Below are 21,295 nucleotides of genomic sequence, written 5' to 3'. Positions count from 1 at the left end.
TCTTGGGCTTACTTGGAGGCTCAGTTTTGGAGGTTTTTCAGACAGATTACAGTGACGTGGTTTGTGGGCAGCTGAGGAAGATTAAAAGGACTTAGTCATCCTCCTGGGGATGAGTCTGCCCCAGTCCCCCTGTGCAGAGATTAGTTACACCCCCTGAGGTACCTTCAGGCAAGAGAAACATATTACTGTGTGCACAATGCCCCCGATTCCTGCAGTGAGCCCCTTAACAAGATCTGCCTCACACGTGGGCAGGGTGGTTATCAAGGTATCATGTTCTGCTGGGAGAGATAAAACTGAGCATTTCACAGTCCAGAGGGAAGACTGATATTTTTGGTGTTTATAAATAATGTGCAGTGCTCAGGCTTGCATCCTTTTTTAAAAACCTTTTTTAAAAATGTAGGAGCTTCATACCAGACCTTTGTAGGTCTGTGCTTAGTGAACTGGAGAGACACCTTGAAAATGTTTGTATTTATAAGAATCTGCACATCAGAGTACCTGTAGCTAACACTATTGTACAGCTCCACTTCTGTTTGTCAATTCTATGTTCATATCCTTTCTGAGGGGTGTTCATTATTACATCTTTTTACAGTATTCTCCCAGAGAAAGCAAAATGCAAATGATGTGGATGATAGGCAGGAGGAATATTTCTGTAACTCACTCACCAGTGAGGACAGATCTAACGTGACCTGCATTAAGGTGGTATAAAATTGAGTAGCAGAAGGAGTTGAAATATGCTTTTTTTGATTGAGGAGCAGTTACTCTGGACAAACTTATGCCACCATCCTTGAAAGACAACAGAAAATCACAGCTTTCCTCCAATATTTACTAATTTTCCAGAATTTTGCCAATTACTGATGACAATAACCGTCCACTCAGGGGTTTTGATTTCTTCTTAAGGTGGATGCAAGCAGTCCATGTTTCAGTTGGGCTGTAGGATACATTTATGAACAGAGTGTGTGGTCTGGGCTTCATGGTTTCACTTACAGCATCCCTAGAAACAATCACATAAATTCCCAGTTCTTGTGGAGAGCTGAGAGAGCTCCTGGTGGTCTGAAATGTCTGGAAGTGCTGTGATATTCTTCATTCTAGAAGCTGACACAGTGTAGTGCCATTAAGTAACATAAATACATGATCTTTGTGTTTATTAGATAGATCTTCCAGTATAATATCTCCCCATGTCGTGTTTGCAAACCAGGGAGGTTGTTCAGAGAAGAATGACTGAAGATGGGAAGCCCAGTGACCAACTATGAAGTGAAGTCTCTTTCAGGTGTAGGAAATTAAATCTTCCCTGGCTTACCTGGGGAACAGAGGGTTTTTAATCTATCAGTGAAAGATAAAACATGATCCAGCCACTTCAATTTGAAACTAGAAATATCCAGACTGAAAAAGAAAGGAAAACAAATGTTTACAAATTGTAAAGAATGAGAGTAATTATTTACTGGAACATTCTATCTAGTTTTTTTTTTTTTTGTAAAGTCCTCATTACACTTAAACCAGGATTTGATATTTTTAAAAAAGAATGTTTTCCTCAAAACAAGTCTACATTTCAGTACCTCTTCACAGAAGTTTTGTAGGTTGGTGTATTCAGGAAGTCAAATTAAGATCCCAAAAGTACTATTATGCCTATTGGATTTTTGAATGCATGCCACATGCCAAAGAGAAGCAAATGCTTGGTCACTGGATTTCTGTCAGCTGTTGTCACATTTCAATATATGATCTTTTGTGACATGTTCATTGGATTTGGCTGGAGTTTGACTTGTTCTTCAAACTGCCTCATCCCCTCTGATGAATTATACATTAACATTGCTCTTTAAATTTGCAAGTGATATATACTAAAACAATTTTAAAGGAAATAACATTTACTATTATTACAGCTGTAAATAAATTACAGACAGCCTCATACCCTGACCTTTGTGGTTATGCTGCCACGTGTTTGGATGTCATTGTTGATAGATTTACCTTCCTGTTTCCATTCTGTGTTCTGCAGTGAATGCCAAATGGAAAAAGCTCATCCTCAGTGTAGAGCACAATTGCAAAGGATGTCTCTGTTGCATCCCCTGTCACTTATCATAACCACAGCTGATAATTCTACAAGCTTTTGTTATTATGACTTTTCTTCTGTATATGGTGATTTAACCCAGAACTCCCCTGTGCTGGGCTGATCCCCCAGGGGGGCAGCAGGGCAGGGGGGGATTGCCCTGCTCAGGTGACACCCCCCCTGCAGACCTGCCCCAGCCCTGGCCTTCCAGCACAGGAAGGCCCTGGAGCTGCTGGAGAGAGCCCAGAGGAGGCCACGGAGCTGCTCCAGGGCTGACGCCCCTCTGGGAGAGCTGGGGATGTTCATCCTGGAGAAGGGAAGGCTGTGGGAAGAACTTAGAGCCCCTTCCAGTGCTTAAAGGAGCTCCAAGAGAGCTGGAGAAGGACTTTGGACAAAGGCCTGGAGGAACAGGACAGGGAGGGAATGGTTTCCCATTGTCAGAAGGCAGGGTTAGATGGGATATTGGGAAGGAATTTTTGGCTGTGGGGTGGGCAGGCCCTGGCACAGGGTGCCCAGAGCAGGTGTGGCTGCTCCTGGATCCCTGAAGTGTCCAAGGCCAGGTTGGATGGGGCTTGGAGTAACCTGGGCAAGTGGAAGGTGTCCCTGCCATGCAGGGATTGAACAAGATGAGCTTTCAGGTCCCTTCCCACCCAAACCATCCTGTGATTCTGTGCTTTATGCTAAGTTGTAGGTTTCTTTCTATCTTCTTTCTTCAATCCCTGACAGTCTCTTTCTGTATTAATGGCTCCATATTAGGAAGTGGTGCTTACAGAGGTGATCCTCTGCTTTTCATCATTATTAAGCTGCAGTACATCCATTTATGTTGACCATGTAGTTATGGCAATCTCAATAAATAAACTGCAGACAAAATATTTTTGACTTTCTGACATTAGTGTAGTGTTGAAGATTTCATGAGATGTCTTGAGAAGTCTACCAGAGGAAATCTCTAAGAACAGGCTGGAATTTTTTCTCTCAGAGACAGAATTAGTATCGTTGACCCTGTGTGGGGCAAAGGAATGGAAATAGCCTTTGTAGAGGTTCATTCTGTGTGTCTGTGATGGAGCTTTTATTCCCTGTTTTCTTGTCTGTACCATCAAAGAGGAAAAGTAAAAGCTATGTTTCCATCTTGGATATAACCTAAATTTCTGTTGTAACAAGAGCACACCTGAGCTCCCAGCCCTGCAACATGTTAAAGAACAAGAGGAAGTCTTAGAATCACAAAAGCAAGTGGATTGGAAGGACTTCCAAGGTTTTGATTCCAGCCTCATGCTCAGAGCAGGTCTGGTTGAGGCAGGCTGCTCAGGGCATTGTCCATTCCATTCCATTCCATTCCATTCCATTCCATTCCATTCCATTCCATTCCATTCCAGTGTATCTCCAGGGTTAGAGATCCAGCAGCTTCTCCTGGCTTCCATCTAGTGCTTGTCCACTATTCATGATCAAAGACATTTTCCTCTCACACTAAGACTTTCCTGTGCTGACTTGAGTCTGCTGGCTCCTCTCTTCCCACCGGGCAACTCTGAAGAGCAGCTCTGACTTCCCTGCAGGAAGGTGCCTCCTTTGCCTTCTCTCCTCTCATGCATCCTGTCCTCCAGCCCTTGATCCCAGCCTTGGTGTTGGTGTCCGTCCTCTGGACTTACGTAGGTCAATGCCTTTCTGTACTGGGGATCCCAGAGTGCTTCAGCTGGGGACTTAAAAAGGGTGAGTAGAGGAGGACAAGTGCCATTCCTGAGCCTGCTGGAACAGCTGAGGGGCTGCTGGCTGTGCTGCCAGAAGAGGCTGCTGAGCTCCTGGCAGCTCCCTGTCCACCACATCTGTGTTCTGGACAGCCAGTCCCCAGCCTGTATCATTGCAAGGAATGACTGTCCTGGGGACAGGACTTGGCACAACCTCCTGAGGCTCCCATCGGCCCATTTTCCAGCCTGGCTAAGTCCTTTGGAACATCAGCCTCCAGCATTTCAACTGTTCCAGACAATTGCTATCAAGCATAGACTTGCTGAGAATGCAGTGCCCTCCTATAACCCATGAAGCATTTTGAAGGAGGTGATCAGGTTAGTCAGGAAAAATTTGCCCTTGGTAAATCTTTGCTGACTGGTACCAGTCACCTCTTTCATGTGGTACAAGTCGCTTCTAGGAAGATTTTCTGTATAACTTTCTTGGGACAGCAGTGCAGTTGCCTGGCTCATGGTTAGCTGTGTTCCCAAAGTTCATACCAGGCCAGATTTTTAAAATTAATGGATACTTTTTGGGTTATAAACAGCACTTTGGTTACTCTTGGGTACCTGCAGTGATAAACTGGATGACTTCGTTGCCATAATCTGAAAGGAATGACAGCCTAAGGAAAGGCCAAATAAAGGAACAGCAGCCTATGGAAAGGCTCAGTAAAATCCTTTGGCATTTGCCTGCTTCTCTTCATTTGTAGAGCTGCATGTCTTGAAGTTCACTCTAACGTGTGTCTGTTCCAATTTTGTCTGAAAGCAGAGATTGTCTGCACCCAGCATGGGAAAACATTTTAAATCCTTAAACCTCCTTGAACCTAAAGACTATCCAAAGCTCTGTCTGTCCATCTGTTTGAGTTTGATGCAGTTGCCTGGTATAACAGTGTGGAAACATCTCAGGTATCAACAGCTCCCAGTCTCCCAGTAGTGACAGCTCATTTGGACCTTTTGTAGCTTATGGTTTTCTTCCAGTTTCAGAGAAAAATAGATACTTCTTTTACCTGTTAGTTTATGTTGGTTCACCAGGTTGGTTTGTTGATGACTTTAGGTCTTCTTATTTAATTTTGGCTTTGAGCTTTTAATGATACTGAAGGATAGAGAGGCTCATTGATGTTCCTGGGTTGGGAAAGAAATCTGAGCACATCATTACTGGCTTTTGAGTTCAGTGCAACAATTTCCTTCCATAATACCTGCTCATTCATAGCTGAGTGTGAGGAAAATTAACATTTACACAGTTACAAATCTATTCTGGAAATATAAGAAGGCGTCTGAGGGGCTGAGAGTAAGAAAGGAGAACCTTTAAACAGCTGCAGGGGATTTGATTTTAGCAATGTCCTAGTATTGCCCATAATGTTGAAATTTCTATCACAAAAAGCACTGAAGCATATTAAAATGTTCTGAGAAAAGAGTCAGAAGATAAGCACTGCAACAGCACAAGTAGTCACAGCCTGCAATAATAGCATAGTTAATGCATTCCTCACAGCCAAGAGAGTGAATCTCACTACAAGGAGGTTGAATTTTTGTCCCTGACCCAGTTCTGCTGGCTGTCCAGAAGAGCTGGGCAAGCCATGGCTCTGTGCGTGCTGCCAGCCTGCCAGCTGAGAAGGGGCTTTACTTCATCCTCTTCCAGTGTGTCAGTCTGCTTTGACATAAAACACAGGTTGTCACTTTGGGGTGATCCATCTGGCCTGTTTTTTTTATCAAGACAAAATGTGGGAAGGCTGTCTCAGACTTGGGAATAGCTGATGGATGTTCCCTCTTTGCCATCTTAGCTCATGATCTGTGTTTTGCCTGCTTGCAGTGAGCAAACCCCTCAGCTTCTCCTCCTTGTCCCTGGGAGTGTCCGTGGCCAGGCTGGACAGGGCTTGGAGCAGCCTGGGCTAGTGGAAGGTGTCTCTGTTCATGGCAGAGGGTGGAACAAGGTGAGCTTTAAGGTCCCTCCCAACCTGAGCCAGTCTCAGATTCTGCGATTTGTGAAGAGCCGTTGGGAAAAAGAGGGCAGACAAAATCAACCAGTGCAAAAGATTTCCTTGCTGTGTGTCTCTGTTATTGCACAAACCTCAAGAAAACCACACAGCTAAAATGTTAATGGTTCAATCACAGTGATGGGCTCCAAACAAGACCAGAGAGCTTTCTCTGGACTGACCCTGAATGTTCTGGATGCACAGGGATGATCTTCTGGAGCTTCAGCTGCAGGAGACTGCTGCTCCATGTCCAGTCTCTCATGCTTCCCATCTATACTTTTACACACTTTTGTTTTTAAACCTTGTAACCAGGTGTCCTACCCAGCAGTGATTGAGAGGGTATCTGCCCCAGAGGAAGCTCCCACCGTGCCCTCAAGAGAATGGAGTTTAAAAAAATCTTGGGATGTATTTGGTTTAGATTTCAGCATAGCAACAGTAAAACAAGGACCTATAGCAGACTCAGAGGTAAATAAAGAAACATTTGAAAGTGAAAAAGACTTTAAAAATGAAAATTAAACTTATTATAGGAGAGAGAAGTTCCACTTTCATATATGCCTTTTCTTCTCTGCTCCTTTTTTCCCCCTCTTGCAATTTCTCATGAGCTATTTAACTTAAGCTGTAATCCAAGAACCATTTAAGCCTTGGCTCTGCATGTGCAAGTTCTAAATTGCACAGAGCAGGCTACTATTGACCCCTGAGTGGAAATGATTCATTTTACTTCTTTCACTATTTAATTTTACTTTACATTGCTTCAACTTAATTTATTAAGGACTTCAAGCTAAGCTGAATATATTCCTGGTGAGATCAAAATTTAAATCAATGAGTTTATGAAGGGGTTTGCACAGGTGTTACTGAGTTTATTTTAAAGTATATGTGCTCAGGCCCAGAGGTGATGCTCAGGGCTGTAATCTCACCTATTTGAATGATTGCTGGGTGCTCTGGCACAGGGAGAGGCAACTTTAATGCACAGCTTTGGGAGTCAAATTAGAAGCCTGATGAGCAGCACAGGACAAACTCCATTTGTGCTGTCTGGACAGGCTACAGTGTGAGTCTGAGCACAAGAAATGAGAGGAAAAAAAGACTTGTGAAATACTTTTATTTTGAAAATGATGGCTTGAGTTATGCCTGCAGTGTGGAAGGATGTTCTGAAAGGGAAGCAAAGGTGACTGATGAGCTCTGCTTTTGAAAGCAAACATTCCAGCTTGTAAAGGTCCTCAGATGCAAATCTCATTAACCTTAAATAGAGAAACCACTCCAACAGATGAAACAGGGTGATGTAGCTCAGAGAGGGGTGCCAGCCCCCATCATTGGAAGTGTCAGGATTGAATCCAGAATTTCTTCTGTCAGGCACTGCTAATAAAGTAAGGAGATCACATGGATGGACAGGTAAGTACAGGATCTAGAGCTGACAAATACAGTCAGATTGGCAGTGCCTCTTTGTCTGTGATTTTTAGCATTCCTGTATGTAACAGGAATGAGAAAGACAAATCCCTTTGGATTCACACAGCACCATCTGGACTTGTGCCAGCAGATGAAATTAGAATCATAGAATTACAGAACTGGTAGGGATGGAAAAGACCTTCAAGATCATCAAGTCCAGTCATCCATCCAGCACTGCCACATTCACCTCTAATTCATATCCCCAAGTGCCGTGCACCTTTTGAACACTTCCAGGGATGGTACCTCTGTTACTGCCCTGAGCAGCCTGTGCCAATGTTTACAACCCCTTTAAGGAGAAAATGTTTCCTAATATCCAACCTAAACCTCCCTGCTGCAATTTGAGCCATTTCCTCTCATCCTTTCTGAGCATCCTGGCTAGCAAAGTAGAAGGTATTTTGTAGCTGTTTGTTATAAACTCTGCCTGGGGTGAGGGTATTCAGCAGCTGGATTTGGCAGCCTGGGAGATCTCCCAGTGAAAAATTCAAGATAAGGGCAGGTTCTGGGTGTCTGGTATTGGTGGATGAGGAACGTGGGGACCAGAATGTCTCAACAGCTGTTTGTGCTCCTGAGCTCTATTAACCTTTCTTTCCTCCTGAATCTTTTCTTGAGGGCCCAGCTTTCCTTCCTTGCACTGGAACAAAGCTGCTGTGGCCAAATCCTTGGTCCTGAGAGGGCCGAGCATTGTTCCCCATTCAGGCGGCACCAAAATGTCACTTGCAGTGTTGTCATCTCCACGTGGGGGTTTGTGCTGGCCTGAATTCTGCTCTGATTCAGTAAAACAAACACCCTGAAACTCTCAGCTGCACAATATTTTGAGAACTGGACATGGCCTTTTCTGTTCCAGGCTGTCATTCCATGTTTTACATTTCTGTCTTTAAAAATGTGGTCTGTGTATTTAGAAAGTAAAGTTGTTTGATTACTTAAGTTATTAGTAACTGCAGAGCTCCGGTTCCTTGGCCAGTACCAACCATTACAAAAGAAAAATCATCATTACAGCATTCCATAGAGATTGTTGGAGTTGAATATGATGTGACTGGCAAGTACATCATACTTGGTTAAATATTCAGGTGGTTCATGTTTGCTTTCTGGCACCAGTTGTTTCAAAGCTGTAAGGCTTTTTGATTAAAAAAAAAAAAAAGTGGTTGTTAAATTCAATGGCAGCTTAAAAAAACTAAATACTAGAGAAGTTTGAGAATTATTTTAATGAAAAGCAAAACTAAAATATTATTTATTTAGAAAAAGTGGAAAATTACCTGAATAAGTCTAAAGCAGATGGGCTGCATTTGAGCTCTGCCAGAACAGTTCCTTTGGTTTGGTTTTGGTTGCAGTTAGTTGTGAGAAAGATGTTACAGTACTGCTAACACCAGCCTGCCTAGCTGTGTGGGAATGGGTCTTGGCAAGCAAACTTGTTACTTTGGGATGAGGTTGGAGCTCCAGTTGATGAGGGTGACAGATGTATTTTTAACCCATTATAATGTGGTTGATTATTTCAATCAGTACATCTTATTTAGTTAATGAGATCATTGCTAAGAACAAGCAGAGGCCATAGAAAATAGATTATATTTGACAGTAATCTCATCCTCTTTCAGAGAGATATGGAACTGGGTCCAGGCAGGAATGTACTAACAGATCAGTGTTATTCCATAACCTATCACAGTATTTATTAGAGCTAACTCTGAAGTTTCCTTGATAAAGTATCCATGAAACATGCTGAATACAGAAGGCAACTTGTTTATCCAGAGGAATCCAGAGGGTTTGTTAAACTGGCACAGGCAAATGTGCCTTTTCAGGTGAGCAAGCCTGTGGTTTATACATCTGAGAAAAATACCCATGTCCTAGTTACTGACTGGGGGATTGTCTCCTTAAAAGCCATAGTTTGAGGAGAGGAACAAGTCATGGAAAGTGTGGTGAGTAACAGGCTAAATGAGGCTGTTGTGTGATACTGTGGTGAGAGGGGTGAATTGGTGGGAATGGGAACTGCCAGTCAGCATGCTTTCCTGGAAAATCTGCCTCTCCAGATAAACATAATCTTGTTTCATGTTTGACTTTACTTGAGTGGTGTCTATAAATATGTACAAGAAGCCAAGATTTCTTATACCAGAGGGCTTTTTATTTTGTAGGCAAAAATTTAATGAGATTTACTGCCTGGAAGACGAAAAGCCTGATCAAACTAGAGGAAAAAAAAAGAAGTTTCTCTCACCACTTGAAGGCTTTCTGTGAGCTCTCAGTGAGATATGCTGATGTGTTCACACACCTTTGTGTAGCCTCAGAAGAAATGAGTAAAAATACTGCAGTCTGTGCTCTGCAGGAGGGTCATGGTGGCTTTGGCTTGTAGTGACTCTTCAAAAATCACCCGATGCTGCAGCTCCGAGGTGGGGTGTGTTGCAGGGATGGTGTGATCCTCAGCCCTATAAATAGCTGCAGTGTGGGGGGCTTTTCTTTCTGTGGAGCTGGCAGGATGGAGACCAGAGCTGTGGCTCTGAGGTGCCAGCTCTGCCAACAGCTCCAGCCTTGGGCTCCTGTTCAGCACTGGCCATTCCTGGGGCCTTAGCCAGATGGTTCAGCCCTTCAAGCTGTGGGGGGGGTGGGCGCTCACAGGCCTGGAGCTCAGTCCTGCTGAGGTAGATGATCATTCACCTTTCAAGTTCCTGACAGCATTTGGAATAAGCTGACACCATTTGGAATAAGCACAGTGATCACATTTGCAGAATCTACTTATTTCTAGAAGTATGTGTGGGGTTTATGTAGAAAATGACATTGGCTTTAATTTTGTAAATGATACATTTTGTAACTGCTGTGATGGGTAGACCTGTGTAGGTACCACTATGATTAGAAGGTGCAGTGAATGCAATTCTTAAATGTGACTGGACAATATGTTCTAGACATGCTAGGAAACAATCCTGAGGTACAGCAGATATCAGTCGTAGGATGCAAGTGTGCGAGTGTGTGTGAGTGTGTGTTTGTGCAAGTGTGTGTGTGAGTGTGTGCATGTGTTTGTGTGTGAACGTGTCTGTGTGTGTGAGTGTAGAGTGTCAGTGTGTGTGAGTGTGTGTGTTTGAGTGTGTGTGCATGTTTGAGTGTCTGTGTGAGTAAGCGTGTGTGTGTGAGTGTGTGTGTTGGTTAGTGTGTTTGTGAGTGTGTGTCTGTGTGTGTGTGTTTGTGAGTGTGTGTGTATGTGTATGAGTGTGTGACCCTGGGCTGCATTGGCTTGGTCAGAGCTCAGTCCTTGTAATGCCGAGGTTGCAGGTTCAATCCCCAGTCACTTAACAGTTGGACTCAATGATCCCTGTGTGTTCCTTCCAATTCAGATATTCTGTGATTTTTCCTTTTCACTGTTGATCTGTTAATAGCAGATCCTTTTTCTTGGCAGAAGAATAGGCTTTTATTTATTACCTTCCCTTTTTTGTCCTTTTCTTTCTGTTTATTCCCTATTTTCTTTCCCCAGTTACCCAGTGGGAGACTCTTCCATGCGGCAGCGGTTATCTCGGATGCTATGTACATCTTTGGTGGCACAGTGGACAATAACATCAGAAGTGGAGAGATGTACAGGTTCCAGGTAATTTGCTGATAAACATACTCAATTCCACACCAATTCCTCGAGTCCTGTTTGTGGAGTGTCTGGTTTAGCTCACCATGAGCTCCACAGTGTTGAGTCCATGTCCTTCTTGCAGGCAGCCTCTGTATTTCAGATTCAGCTTTCAAAGGTCAATGTCTATCTTTAAAATCTTTTGAGATATGTTATTTGGGCAGACATTTTGGTAAGGTCAAGCCCTCTAGTGCCTTCTGAAGTCCTGCAGAGATCATGACAATTTTGACAAATCATTGGGAAGTGTAGCAGATGGGATTTGCTGTATTATTTCATTAAAATCGGCTGTTCCTCTTCATGTGCTGTCCTGTTCAGGGCTCTGGGGCAGAGTGTTTTGTATTGTGGTTTTATTTCCATGCAGCTCTCCCACTTCCATCTGACATAGCTATGGGAATTGAAATTTTTAAATTCAGGATACTCACACTAGATTAAATCCCACATACAGTCGAGTCTATTTTTATTGCATGGCACCCTCAGACAAGTCCTGGGAGCAGGTGAGACTCCCAGCCTCTGAATCCTCTTATGTGGAAGTTGTGATGAGACAGTTCTTCAGTGTTACACTGTGTTATCTGTCCTTAACCTCACCGTGGGGGAAGCCCTTTGGTTTGCTTGTGACATTCTGCTGTATGTGCTACACTGAGGCTGAGTTAATAACAAAATCCAGTGACAGTAGATGTAACCTTGGCACTTTTGGTTATAGAATCATAGAATCAGGAATGTCCTGAGCTGGAAGGGACCCACAAGGACCATTCAGTCCAACCCCTGCCCTGCACAGACACCCCAACAATCCCACCCTGGGCATCCCTGGCAGTGCTGCCCAAACACTCCTGGAGCTCTGGCAGCCTCGGGGCTGTGCCCATTCCCTGGGGAGCCTGGGCAGTGCCAGCACCCTCTGGGGAAGAACCTTTCCTGAGGTACAGCCTAAATCTCCCCTGACACAGGTCCAGCCCTTCCTTGGGTCCTGTCCCTGCTCACAGCAAGCAGAGATTGAAGCTGTCCCTCCACTGCCCCTTGTGAGGAGGCTGCAGGCCCTGAGGGGATCTGACCTCAGGCTCCTCTGCTTCAAAGTGATGTGAGATTTGAAGTTTATATAGCCACTGAAATTAATTCTGTCTTCTGTGGGGTTTTATTTTTTAGTTTTCTTGTTACCCTAAATGCACTCTCCATGAAGACTATGGAAGGCTGTGGGAAAACAGACAGTTCAGTGACTTGGAGTTTGTTTTGGGAGAGGTGAGTAGAATTTATTGGAGAGATGCCAGTGGGGGTGTTACTGTGTGTGTGGTGCGTTTGCTGGGAAAAAGCAAATTGTGCAGTAGTTGTGCCAGAAACCCTGGGAATGAATCACTGGTGAACTGTCTGCCTGGTTTAGTAAGTTTCACTGATCCAGATCAATTTTTAAAGCTGCAATGGAGAAGAATCTTTTGAACTGAGAAGATCTGTGGGTCACTGACTTAACCTGAATTTATCAGACATGTTATACAGAGTTGCAATATGAAAATTTACCAGTGACCTCTGTACTCCCAGGTCCCAGTTGCCTCCTAGGAAGGCAGGTCAGTGTTTTGCAAACCCATTATCATTTCAATAGCCATTTTTAATTACTGAAATAAAAGAGAATGAGAAAAAGCAGTACAGGGGAATGGTTCTCTAGTAATGCAAACAGTTAAACATTTAACAGAGAACAGGTTTTCTGAAGATAAACATGAGAAATTTGAATTTACCTGCATTCCTTTTGCAAAAAGGAAAAGTCAGAAAAAGCTTTGCAAAGCTCAGAGCTCAACAACAGGTGAAATAAATTATGTCAAACAATAGCAAAAACCATACTGTTGTTTTGAAAAGGGAAAACTAAACAGAAAATCAGATGCAAGAATAAAAAGCACGACATATGTGACACAGCAGCTTCCACGCAGTGAATGTGACCCAGGCTCTTTCCCAAATGGTATTTGCCATTAGCCTTTGGGGAAATAGGTGTTGAATTTCATCTGTATGTGCAGAGCAGATGTAAGGCTGCCTTTAATTTGAAATGTATCATAACCTGGGATTCAGCCCAGGTCCCTGTGACTTCTGCCATCTACCATGACCGTGTGATTTGGGGATAGAAGCTGAATGTGATTTCTGCCTTTGCCTTTGGCAGAAGGAGGAGCGAGTCCGAGGGCACACTGCGATCGTCACCGCTCGCTGCAAGTGGCTGAAAAAGAAAATCATGCAGGCCAGGGAGAGGGTGAAACAGGTGAGTGTTTTGGAAAAGTAGCCTTGTAGCAAGGTAAGGCTTATTCTGCCCAGCTTTGGGAATAAGGTTGTCAGGAGAAAAGTAGTATCTGTTGAGACAGCTGGGGGACAGGAGCAGTGTCTGATGCTAAGGTGCTCTTGAGCAAGCAAAATAAAGATCATTAGTATTAACTAAGGCTACTGGATGTGTATCAGGAGTGTAACATGGAGGAGCCAGAGTTAATCCAGTTATCTGGATTTGACAGTGTGGTTCTTGGAAGCTCTTGTAGCTGTCTGAGGTCTAATCTTGTGGAATGCCCCAGAGAGGTGTGTGTACCCTTCTCTGTGGGGGTGGTAGAGCTGTGTCATGGGGATGGCCCACAAGATCAGACAGATTAGAGAGAAGAAAGGCAATGGTAACAGTTTCAGCTGCCTCTGTTCTCTTAACCTTTGTATTTTTTTTACTTTTTCCAGAGGTGAAAGTCTGGTGCCTTGTAATCATTGTCTATTAATTTTGACTACTTCAAGCTTTTCAGCAGCAACATTTAATGGCTTTTGGGGAGATAGTAGCACACAGTCTGGAGTAAGATGTGGATGCCTCACTGCCCCCCAGTTAATTGTTTTGCCACTGGAAAGGCTGTGGGAAAAGGCTGTCAAAGTGAAACTTGAAGTAACAGCATGCTTTAAAATACTTTTATGCAGCACTTTGTGCTCTGCCTTTGCAAGGCAGGGTTTGTAGAATCTACTCCCACCTGTCCCTCCTTCACAGAGTGAGGCTGTCCCTGCTGTGGGCAGAAATGTGAGTTCAGTGCAGTTCATTCCTACCTTGCTCTGATGTCCTGCTCCTGGTCTGTATCCAGGAGTTCACTTGTGTTCTCATCCATGTGCGTCCCAGGATGTGGAACATTAAGTCTAAGACATGAATTCTTTGTTATCTTCAAGATAATCCTGAAGCTAAAGAGATCCTGAGTCTTGAAGAATGTGGAGTAAGGAAAAGGATCCTTGGTGGTAACTTGTGTGAACTGGCACAGGCTTGTGCCATGTTTGGGTGGTTTGTCTGTTTCACTAGAAATCAAAGCAAGACATTGAAGAGGAGGGACACAGCACATGCCAGAAGGATGGGATTGGTGGGAATGTCAAGCTGTGCCGACTGCAGCCACTGCTGGAAGTGCCCATCCGAGAGGCCGAGGCGCAGCCCTTTGAGGTGCTCATGCAGTTCCTGTACACAGATAAGATAAAGTATCCCCGCAAAGGTAGGGAGGAGGGGGAACTAACACTGCCACTCGGGAGGGGAGCGGGGCAAACGTGTTCAGAAACAGCAGGATCCAGCATTTGCAGGTGATCAGTCCTGTGCTGAGCACTTCATTACTAACCTGAGATTAAACAAAAAGCAGATTTTTATCAGAGAGCACTAATTACGCTTTTTTTTCCCTAATTCCTCTGATTCTTTTCAAATATCAAGGAAGAACAAGTTATTGATCATTCCAAAAGGTGTAAAAAAACCCAAACAAACAAAAATATTGTGGTATTTTGAACATCACAGCATCCTGCTTGGAAGGACCATGTATCTTATCCTGGCTTGGCTTATTTCCTTTTTCTGATATTGTTTTGATGCATTTTAAACTGAGCCCACACAGAAAGGTGTGCAAGCCAGTATTTATCACCTGTTAAAAATCCAATCTGAAGGAATGCCTCAAGAAAGGAAAAAATCCTTTTGGTGCATTCATTGAAGTTCTCTGAGTTAAAAACACTTGTGGGTGAGGAATTAACAGCCAGAGATTTCACAGCTTCCACACAGAGAATCCAGCTCCTGGCTGTGTGAGTGGTGAGGGCTGTGGGCAGTGGGAGGGGGGTGGATACAACTGGATACAGCGAGGAACTCCAGCTGCTGGGGCTGGGGAAGCTGCAGCCATGGGGCCTGGTGAAGTACAGTGAGGTGCAGTGTCCTAGCACTGAGCTTTGCTTCAGCTTCACTCCAAGAGCTTTGCTTTCTGCGAAGATAATTCTCAATACTAAATACTAAAAAGTGATATGTGTCCATTTGTGCCAATGCTCTCCCTGTGAGGAGGCCTGTCTGAGAATGATCCCACTGACTGGGGGTGAGGGAACTGCTCCTGGATTCTGCTGACATTGCCAGATCCTGCTCCCAGCCATTCACTGATCCTCAGAACCCTCACCTTGGGACAGTCTTAGGCCAAGGGAAGGCTTGGACCCCTGAGCTCTTCCCATTGTTACAGGCATCTCAGGCAGCCTGCCCCGCTTCCCCAGCCCATGAGGAGTTCTCCCTGCTGCTCCCCCTTCTGCTGGGATCCTCCATGGGCCCTGCCCTGCCCATTTGTATTCCTAGTAGGTCCTCTGAGCTCAGAGAGCAGCACCCTGGGGAGCCATCCAGAGGCTGAGCTAATGGAATTGGGCATGCTCATCAAATGGGATTTTCCAATTAGACGCAGGGAAGGCACGTGACATGTGAGAGGGCTTTTCTCTATTAAAAAGTAGTTAGAGCAGATGGGCAGAGATCTCCTGTGAGGAAAGCAAAGGCCATGGGGGATTATTCCTTGAGTTGGTGTCCCAGTAGCCTCATTGCAGTGGCCTACAAGGGTCTCCTCTGCCCTCTCTCACTTTAGCCCCTGTAGACCAGGTCTGTGCAGGCTAAAGCACGGAGTGAAAGCACAGAGTCCCTTCATCAGGATCTGTCAGAATCAGGGAGCTGATTGTTAATACTGTGTAAAACCCAAAGATTCTGGCAGGGCTGTTGGCAGCTGGGCACTGTGAGAAATTGGGCTGCAAGCTCTGAGCCTTGTCAGGGATTTTAGAGAATCACTTCACTTTCTTTGGAGGGTTTCAAAAGATTGTGATCCAGATTGTCATAAAATCTTGGTCTTTTGCATGCTTCAAATTTGAACCTCCTCTTCTAGTATTGATTCAGATTTTATCTAACCAGGAATGGAATTCTTTTCTCTATAAAAATACTCCAGCCACTGCAAGTTCTACTATTCCAATTGCTCCAGTTATTTTAAAAAATACTTTCAGAAGGGTTCTTCTCTTTGTTCTGTGAGCTCTCCAGCAGTTTTTCCTCTTGCAATTTCAGGTCATGTGCAGGATGTGTTACTCATTATGGATGTGTACAAGCTGGCCTTAAACTTCAAGCTCTCTCGGCTGGAACAGCTCTGCCTTCAGTATATCGAAGCATCTGTAGATCTGCAGAATGTGCTCATTGTGTGTGAGAATGCTAACAAGCTTCAGCTGGATCAGCTAAAGGTAATCACATTCTGCATACAAAGTAACTGATAAGAAATTTTAAAAAAGAAAGTTATGTAATTAACATTTGGCCAAAGGTATCGGCTTTTGCAAATTTATCATTCCTTTAATTGCAGTTGCTTGAGTATATTTAGCATGGGTTGTCCTACAGTGGCTTGTGATATTATGTAGGCTTTTTCAATATATGCTCAATATTTTTGCATATCTGCTTTGTAGAATGTCAAGGGCAGAGTGACTTTGGCTCTTCATCAGTTCACTCTTGCTGCAGCAAGATGGAACCAGTGCATTTCCTGGTCTTGCTGTGTTATATATACTGACACTACAAATAGGTTCTTTTGTTTTCTAGACAGAAAAACTAAACTCTGTTCTCAGGCCTTTGCACTGAAAAGCAAAATGTGCCAGTGATTCTGTCTCTGTGGTGGGTGAGAGGCTTTTGGCTGCTGGGTGACAATCAGGGTAGAGTTGACCCCTGGCTGCAGCCTAAGAGGTGCTGGCTCTGCTGATCCCAGCTGCAGGGAAGCAGCTCCTGCCCCCAGTCCCAGAGGCAGAGCAGGACTGTGCAGTACTTGCTGAGGATGTTCAGCCTGTGCACACCAGTGACTGTATTGCTCTGTATTGCTGGTGTCTGCAAGCACAGAGAGGCTGCAGAAAGCAGTGTGCACCAGCACTTCCTCAGGCACTGTGTGTGCTCTGGATCTGGGAGAGGAAATGCCTCCAGGAGGGAGCAGCAGGGCCAGCAGCAAGTGTGTGAATGCTGACACAGCCTTTGGTGCATGGCATCGTGGTGCCATCAGCTGCCCAGAAGCTCAAGCATTGGTGGATCTGGTACCCCCACCTGCCCTGGCTGCCTCTGGAGTGACAGAAGCTCTTGCACATGGCTCCAGTTGGGCAGGACCACCCTGAGCTGGCATCCTGTCTGCTCAGGTGCTCATTAGTCCTCATGGGTGGGTCCTCTGTAGAAAGCTGTCCTTCCTGGAATCCCAGTCATGATTTAAAATGTTTCACAGGTGAGTCCTGACAGATACTTTTGGATCCCAGGTGGAATAAACTGCCAGAAACAGACAGTAGGAATGATTCTTTGGGTGAACTTGTACCCACCTTATGGTGAGCTGGTGTACATTGTACTGATTACTTATAAAAGTGGAATGAGGGGAAGCCTTGGTTCATACTGGGAAATAAAGTGCCCTTTTTTGGTCTCTTAACTGTTTAGCATTAGGTCTGGTTCATTTATCACCTTTTCACCACACTGATTTTTGTAAGAAGTTTATTACACAAGAGCCTTCCAGAGCTCTTGAACTCTTTGCTGCTTTTATGGAAAAGGTTCAGGCAAAACCCACACAAGGAATCCTGTAAGCTCTTTGGACCCTTGATGGAGAGTGTCAAGAGTTAAGATCTTTTCACCCTTTTAATTAACTTTTGGCGTCTAATTATGTTAGAAGTTATTATGAGGTAGCAACCAATCTTCATTATCTCCGTGAAGTTTTCAGTATCTCCTGAGATTCCTGTTTTAGAAAGCTTTGGAGTAGCTCAATGGGCAGTTCATCTCTTCCTTGTTAATATTTCTAGTAAAATTTTTCTAGATGCTTAGAATTGTCCTGAATTTTCTATTCAAGGAGGAGCCTAAAAGGTCTTTTAGGAAGGATAAGGATATCACTGTTGGATAATTCCAGCTGGAGGATCCATGTGGAGGTTCAAAGGAAAGGATGGTTGATGGCATATGCAACATGTAAGATTTATGGGATGCTCTAAGATGACTTCAAACAATAAACCATCAATTTCTTAATTAATATTGGTGTATTTTTAAGGAACATTGCCTGAACTTTGTGGTGAAGGAATCCCATTTTAATCAAGTCATAATGATGAAGGAGTTTGAGCATCTTTCTTCATCCCTCATTGTGGAGATTGTGCGGAGAAAGCAGCAGCCTCCTGTCCGAACCCACTCTGACCAGCCACTGGACATAGGTAACTTCCCTCCCTTGTGGGGTCATTCCAGCTGCTGGTTTGGCTTTGCTAATGGCTTGTTTAGCCTGGGGAGGTGTATGGGAAGAGCACTCTGCAGCCCAGCAGTTCCCAGTTGGGATAACTGCTCAGGCTCTCTCCTGGACTGAGAGCACAACAGTTCTGTTCCCAGTGAGGTTCAATCAGAACAGCGTCCCATCAATGTACGTGGGATTGTGTTCTTGCAATAAACCATCCTGATCCTGTTCAGAGACACAAGAGAAGGAGCAGAATGGTGTAAAGAATGATCCAAAAAAAGGCAGTGGACAGTCACTGTGACTGTAGGGTGACAAAGCTGAGTAGGGAAACAGGCTGCTTGAAGGTGTTCACGAAGGAGGAGCAGGAGGAAGGAGGAGGATCTTGTGAATGAGGCACTGCTCTGTGTGCCTGTGTGAAAGGAACAGGAGATATGGAGGAGAAGAGAAAGATGTGATTTACAGTTTTATTGTGAAATTCATCAGGGGCTGATTTGGGACCAGTCTTACTCAACATTTTAACATCCTGACACACGACACAAGGAATGCAATAATGAAATTTTCTAAGGCCACAAAGTTCAAAGGCATTGGCAGTGTTGGTGTGGAGTGCTGCACAAAAATAATTGGGAACTGAAGAGAAAGAGAAGGAAGCTTGTCCTGGAAGGTCAAGCAGAAAGGCTTTGTCTGGCATTTGTCCCAGGGGGGTGAAGTGCACTAGCTGGGAATGTGGCACAGCCAGTTCTGTATCCAGAGTTAGAATGGTGTGAGAGACCCAAATATTAAAAACTGAAAGATGAACTTTGAAAATATGAGTGAGTTTGGAGCAGACTTGGATGTGCTCTATTTCTCAGTTGTGTATTTACAAAGGTTGATTAAAATATTGGATAAAAGAAGCCTTTGCTGCTGATTTGGAAGATTTTTCATTAAGACACAAAATGTTATATTCCTTGTGGTTAGGAATAGTGCAAAGGGAGGGGAAAAATCAGCTTTCATATCTATAGAGAGCATCTGTCCATGCGGCCACAGCTGGAGTTTGCTGTCAGTGGCAGAAAGCAGAGCTGACAGGTTTGGCTCTGGGAGGGGCAGTAGGGAATCAGCTGTGGTGGGGAAGGATGAAGCTCATTTTGCTCCAAGATTATGAGGAAGGACTGGACTCAAAGTCACAGTGAGAGTCCCAAAGGAAAGAGGAGCTGGAGCTCTGGCTTGGCCATGTGTTAGTTGGATAGTACCTGGTCAGCTGGAACTATCACGTCTTTATTTCATTATGTTTAATTTCAGGAACATCTTTAATTCAGGACATGAAGGCTTACCTGGAAGGAGCTGGGACTGAATTCTGTGATATCATCCTGCTCCTGGACGGGCACCCACGGCCAGCCCACAAAGCCATCCTGGCAGCTCGCTCCAGGTGAGCCCTGCACCAAGAGTGTGAGTGAAGGACAGGGCAGGGCTGGGCAGCGTGTGCTCAGCTGGCTTGGTTCACAAGACAGGGAGGAACTTAAATCTGCATGAAGTGTTAAGATGCAGCTTTGCTCAATGAGTGTAATAAGCCTTTAAGCAGCAGTGATTATTTTTTTTTCCATTTGATACCCAGCAGGGAAAGATAGGAAGAAATTAGAACTGCAGAGATTCTGCAGAGGGTGTGTGAGAAGCTGCACTGCAAGACAAAGCATCTGTAAAATCACAGGAAGGGAAAAAGGGTGGAAAACATGAGGTGATTTCAGTGAAGTGGAAAGCAACAGATGTCCATTGGGGTCAGAAGGAGCCTTCTGACAGTGAACAGTTTGTATTTTATCATGTGGAACTTGATTTTCTTTCTCACTTTCTGATATTTAAGACTGGTTATGAATAAACACAACAAAAAATGGTGCATGACAGAGCCTAGAGTGTTCTCATGCTTTATGCAGGGAAAGGAGTCCACCCTGCTGATGATGGAGCTGTTCTCCCTCCTCAGGGCATGGGTGAAGTGGATTTGTCCTGCACTTGTGTGTTCTGTGGACCTGCACCTTATGTTCCACCAAACATTAAGTGTTCACATAAAATTTCTATTTCAAATACCATCACAATTTTTCCCAGAAAAAAGCCCTAACAATATTCAGTATTAGTTACTGTGGTATTTTACCAGAAGCATTTCACAGCTCTTAAAACAGCCCTGGTGATTGGCAGCCTGTAGATACCAAGGAAATTCATAATGCTTTAAGCTCTCTGCTGGGTCTTATGCAAATTACAGAAAAAATCAAAGCACCATGTGTCCTAATTTTCAAGAAACAGACAAATTTCAGGTAGTTCTGATGGTAATTAGGGGGATTATATTTGGAGTTTCACAGACATACATGAAAAAATAAATGAGCAGTGTTTTTGCCCAGGGTGTCACTTGAATTTGTTGCTTTGGAAGCTGCAGTTCTGAGTAGCAGCCTTTGAACAATACTGGGTTAGACCATCTGTCTGCAGAATGTGTTATATCAGTTTTATTTCCCTTTGCAGTTACTTTGAAGCCATGTTCCGTTCATTCATGCCAGAAGATGGGCAAGTGAACATTTCTATAGGTGAAATGGTTCCCAGCAAGCAAGCATTCGAGTCCATGCTTAGATACATCTATTATGGAGAAGTGAACATGCCTCCTGAGGACTCCCTGTATCCTTACATTCCAAGGAGTTGGAGGATGTGTCTGAGTGCATGCCCAGCAGGTCACCTTCCTTTTTGCTTTGGGTTGCCTGGCACAGCCTGGGAGGGTGGTCTGTTGGCGGGCACCAGCAGGCTCTGCACTCCCACTCCTCACAGGGCTTTGTTTGCCATCAGTGCTCTCACCTTCTCTTTCTGGTTTATTCCTCAATGGAATGAACAGATACCTCTTTGCAGCACCTTACTATTATGGCTTCTACAACAACAGGCTCCAGGCCTACTGTAAGCAGAACCTGGAAATGAATGTCACAGTGGAGAATGTGCTCCAGGTAATTGTCCCCAAGCACTTCAGTTAGTCAGAGGAAAAGGGGGCTGGTCAGGTGGGTACCCCCAGTGCCAGGTCACTCCCAGGCCCTTCCAGTGGCAGTGGCTCTGTGTGATGACATGTGTGGGAGCCCAGCCTTCAGCAGCATTGTTCCTTACCTGTACTGTGT

General features: G+C 44.4%; 1 protein-coding gene across 1 annotated transcript in view; it reads left to right on the top strand.

Annotated features, from left to right (window-relative positions):
* The window catches only part of LZTR1 (leucine zipper like transcription regulator 1), a 35,564-nt gene that overhangs the window by 10,111 nt on the left and 4,158 nt on the right, over nucleotides 1–21,295 (top strand). The window contains exons 8-16 of the mRNA XM_014309392.2: nucleotides 10,606–10,716; nucleotides 11,884–11,976; nucleotides 12,878–12,973; nucleotides 14,021–14,204; nucleotides 16,040–16,209; nucleotides 18,015–18,171; nucleotides 19,461–19,587; nucleotides 20,664–20,813; nucleotides 21,025–21,130. Coding sequence (XP_014164867.1) covers nucleotides 10,606–10,716; nucleotides 11,884–11,976; nucleotides 12,878–12,973; nucleotides 14,021–14,204; nucleotides 16,040–16,209; nucleotides 18,015–18,171; nucleotides 19,461–19,587; nucleotides 20,664–20,813; nucleotides 21,025–21,130 — 1,194 coding nt within the window. The remainder of the gene's footprint in view (nucleotides 1–10,605; nucleotides 10,717–11,883; nucleotides 11,977–12,877; nucleotides 12,974–14,020; nucleotides 14,205–16,039; nucleotides 16,210–18,014; nucleotides 18,172–19,460; nucleotides 19,588–20,663; nucleotides 20,814–21,024; nucleotides 21,131–21,295) is intronic.

This window comes from Geospiza fortis, unplaced genomic scaffold, assembly GCF_000277835.1.
Source record: "Geospiza fortis unplaced genomic scaffold, GeoFor_1.0 scaffold26, whole genome shotgun sequence".
In the NCBI taxonomy this organism is placed as follows: Eukaryota; Metazoa; Chordata; class Aves; order Passeriformes; family Thraupidae; genus Geospiza; species Geospiza fortis.
This window is presented reverse-complemented; position numbering and strand designations above follow the sequence as displayed.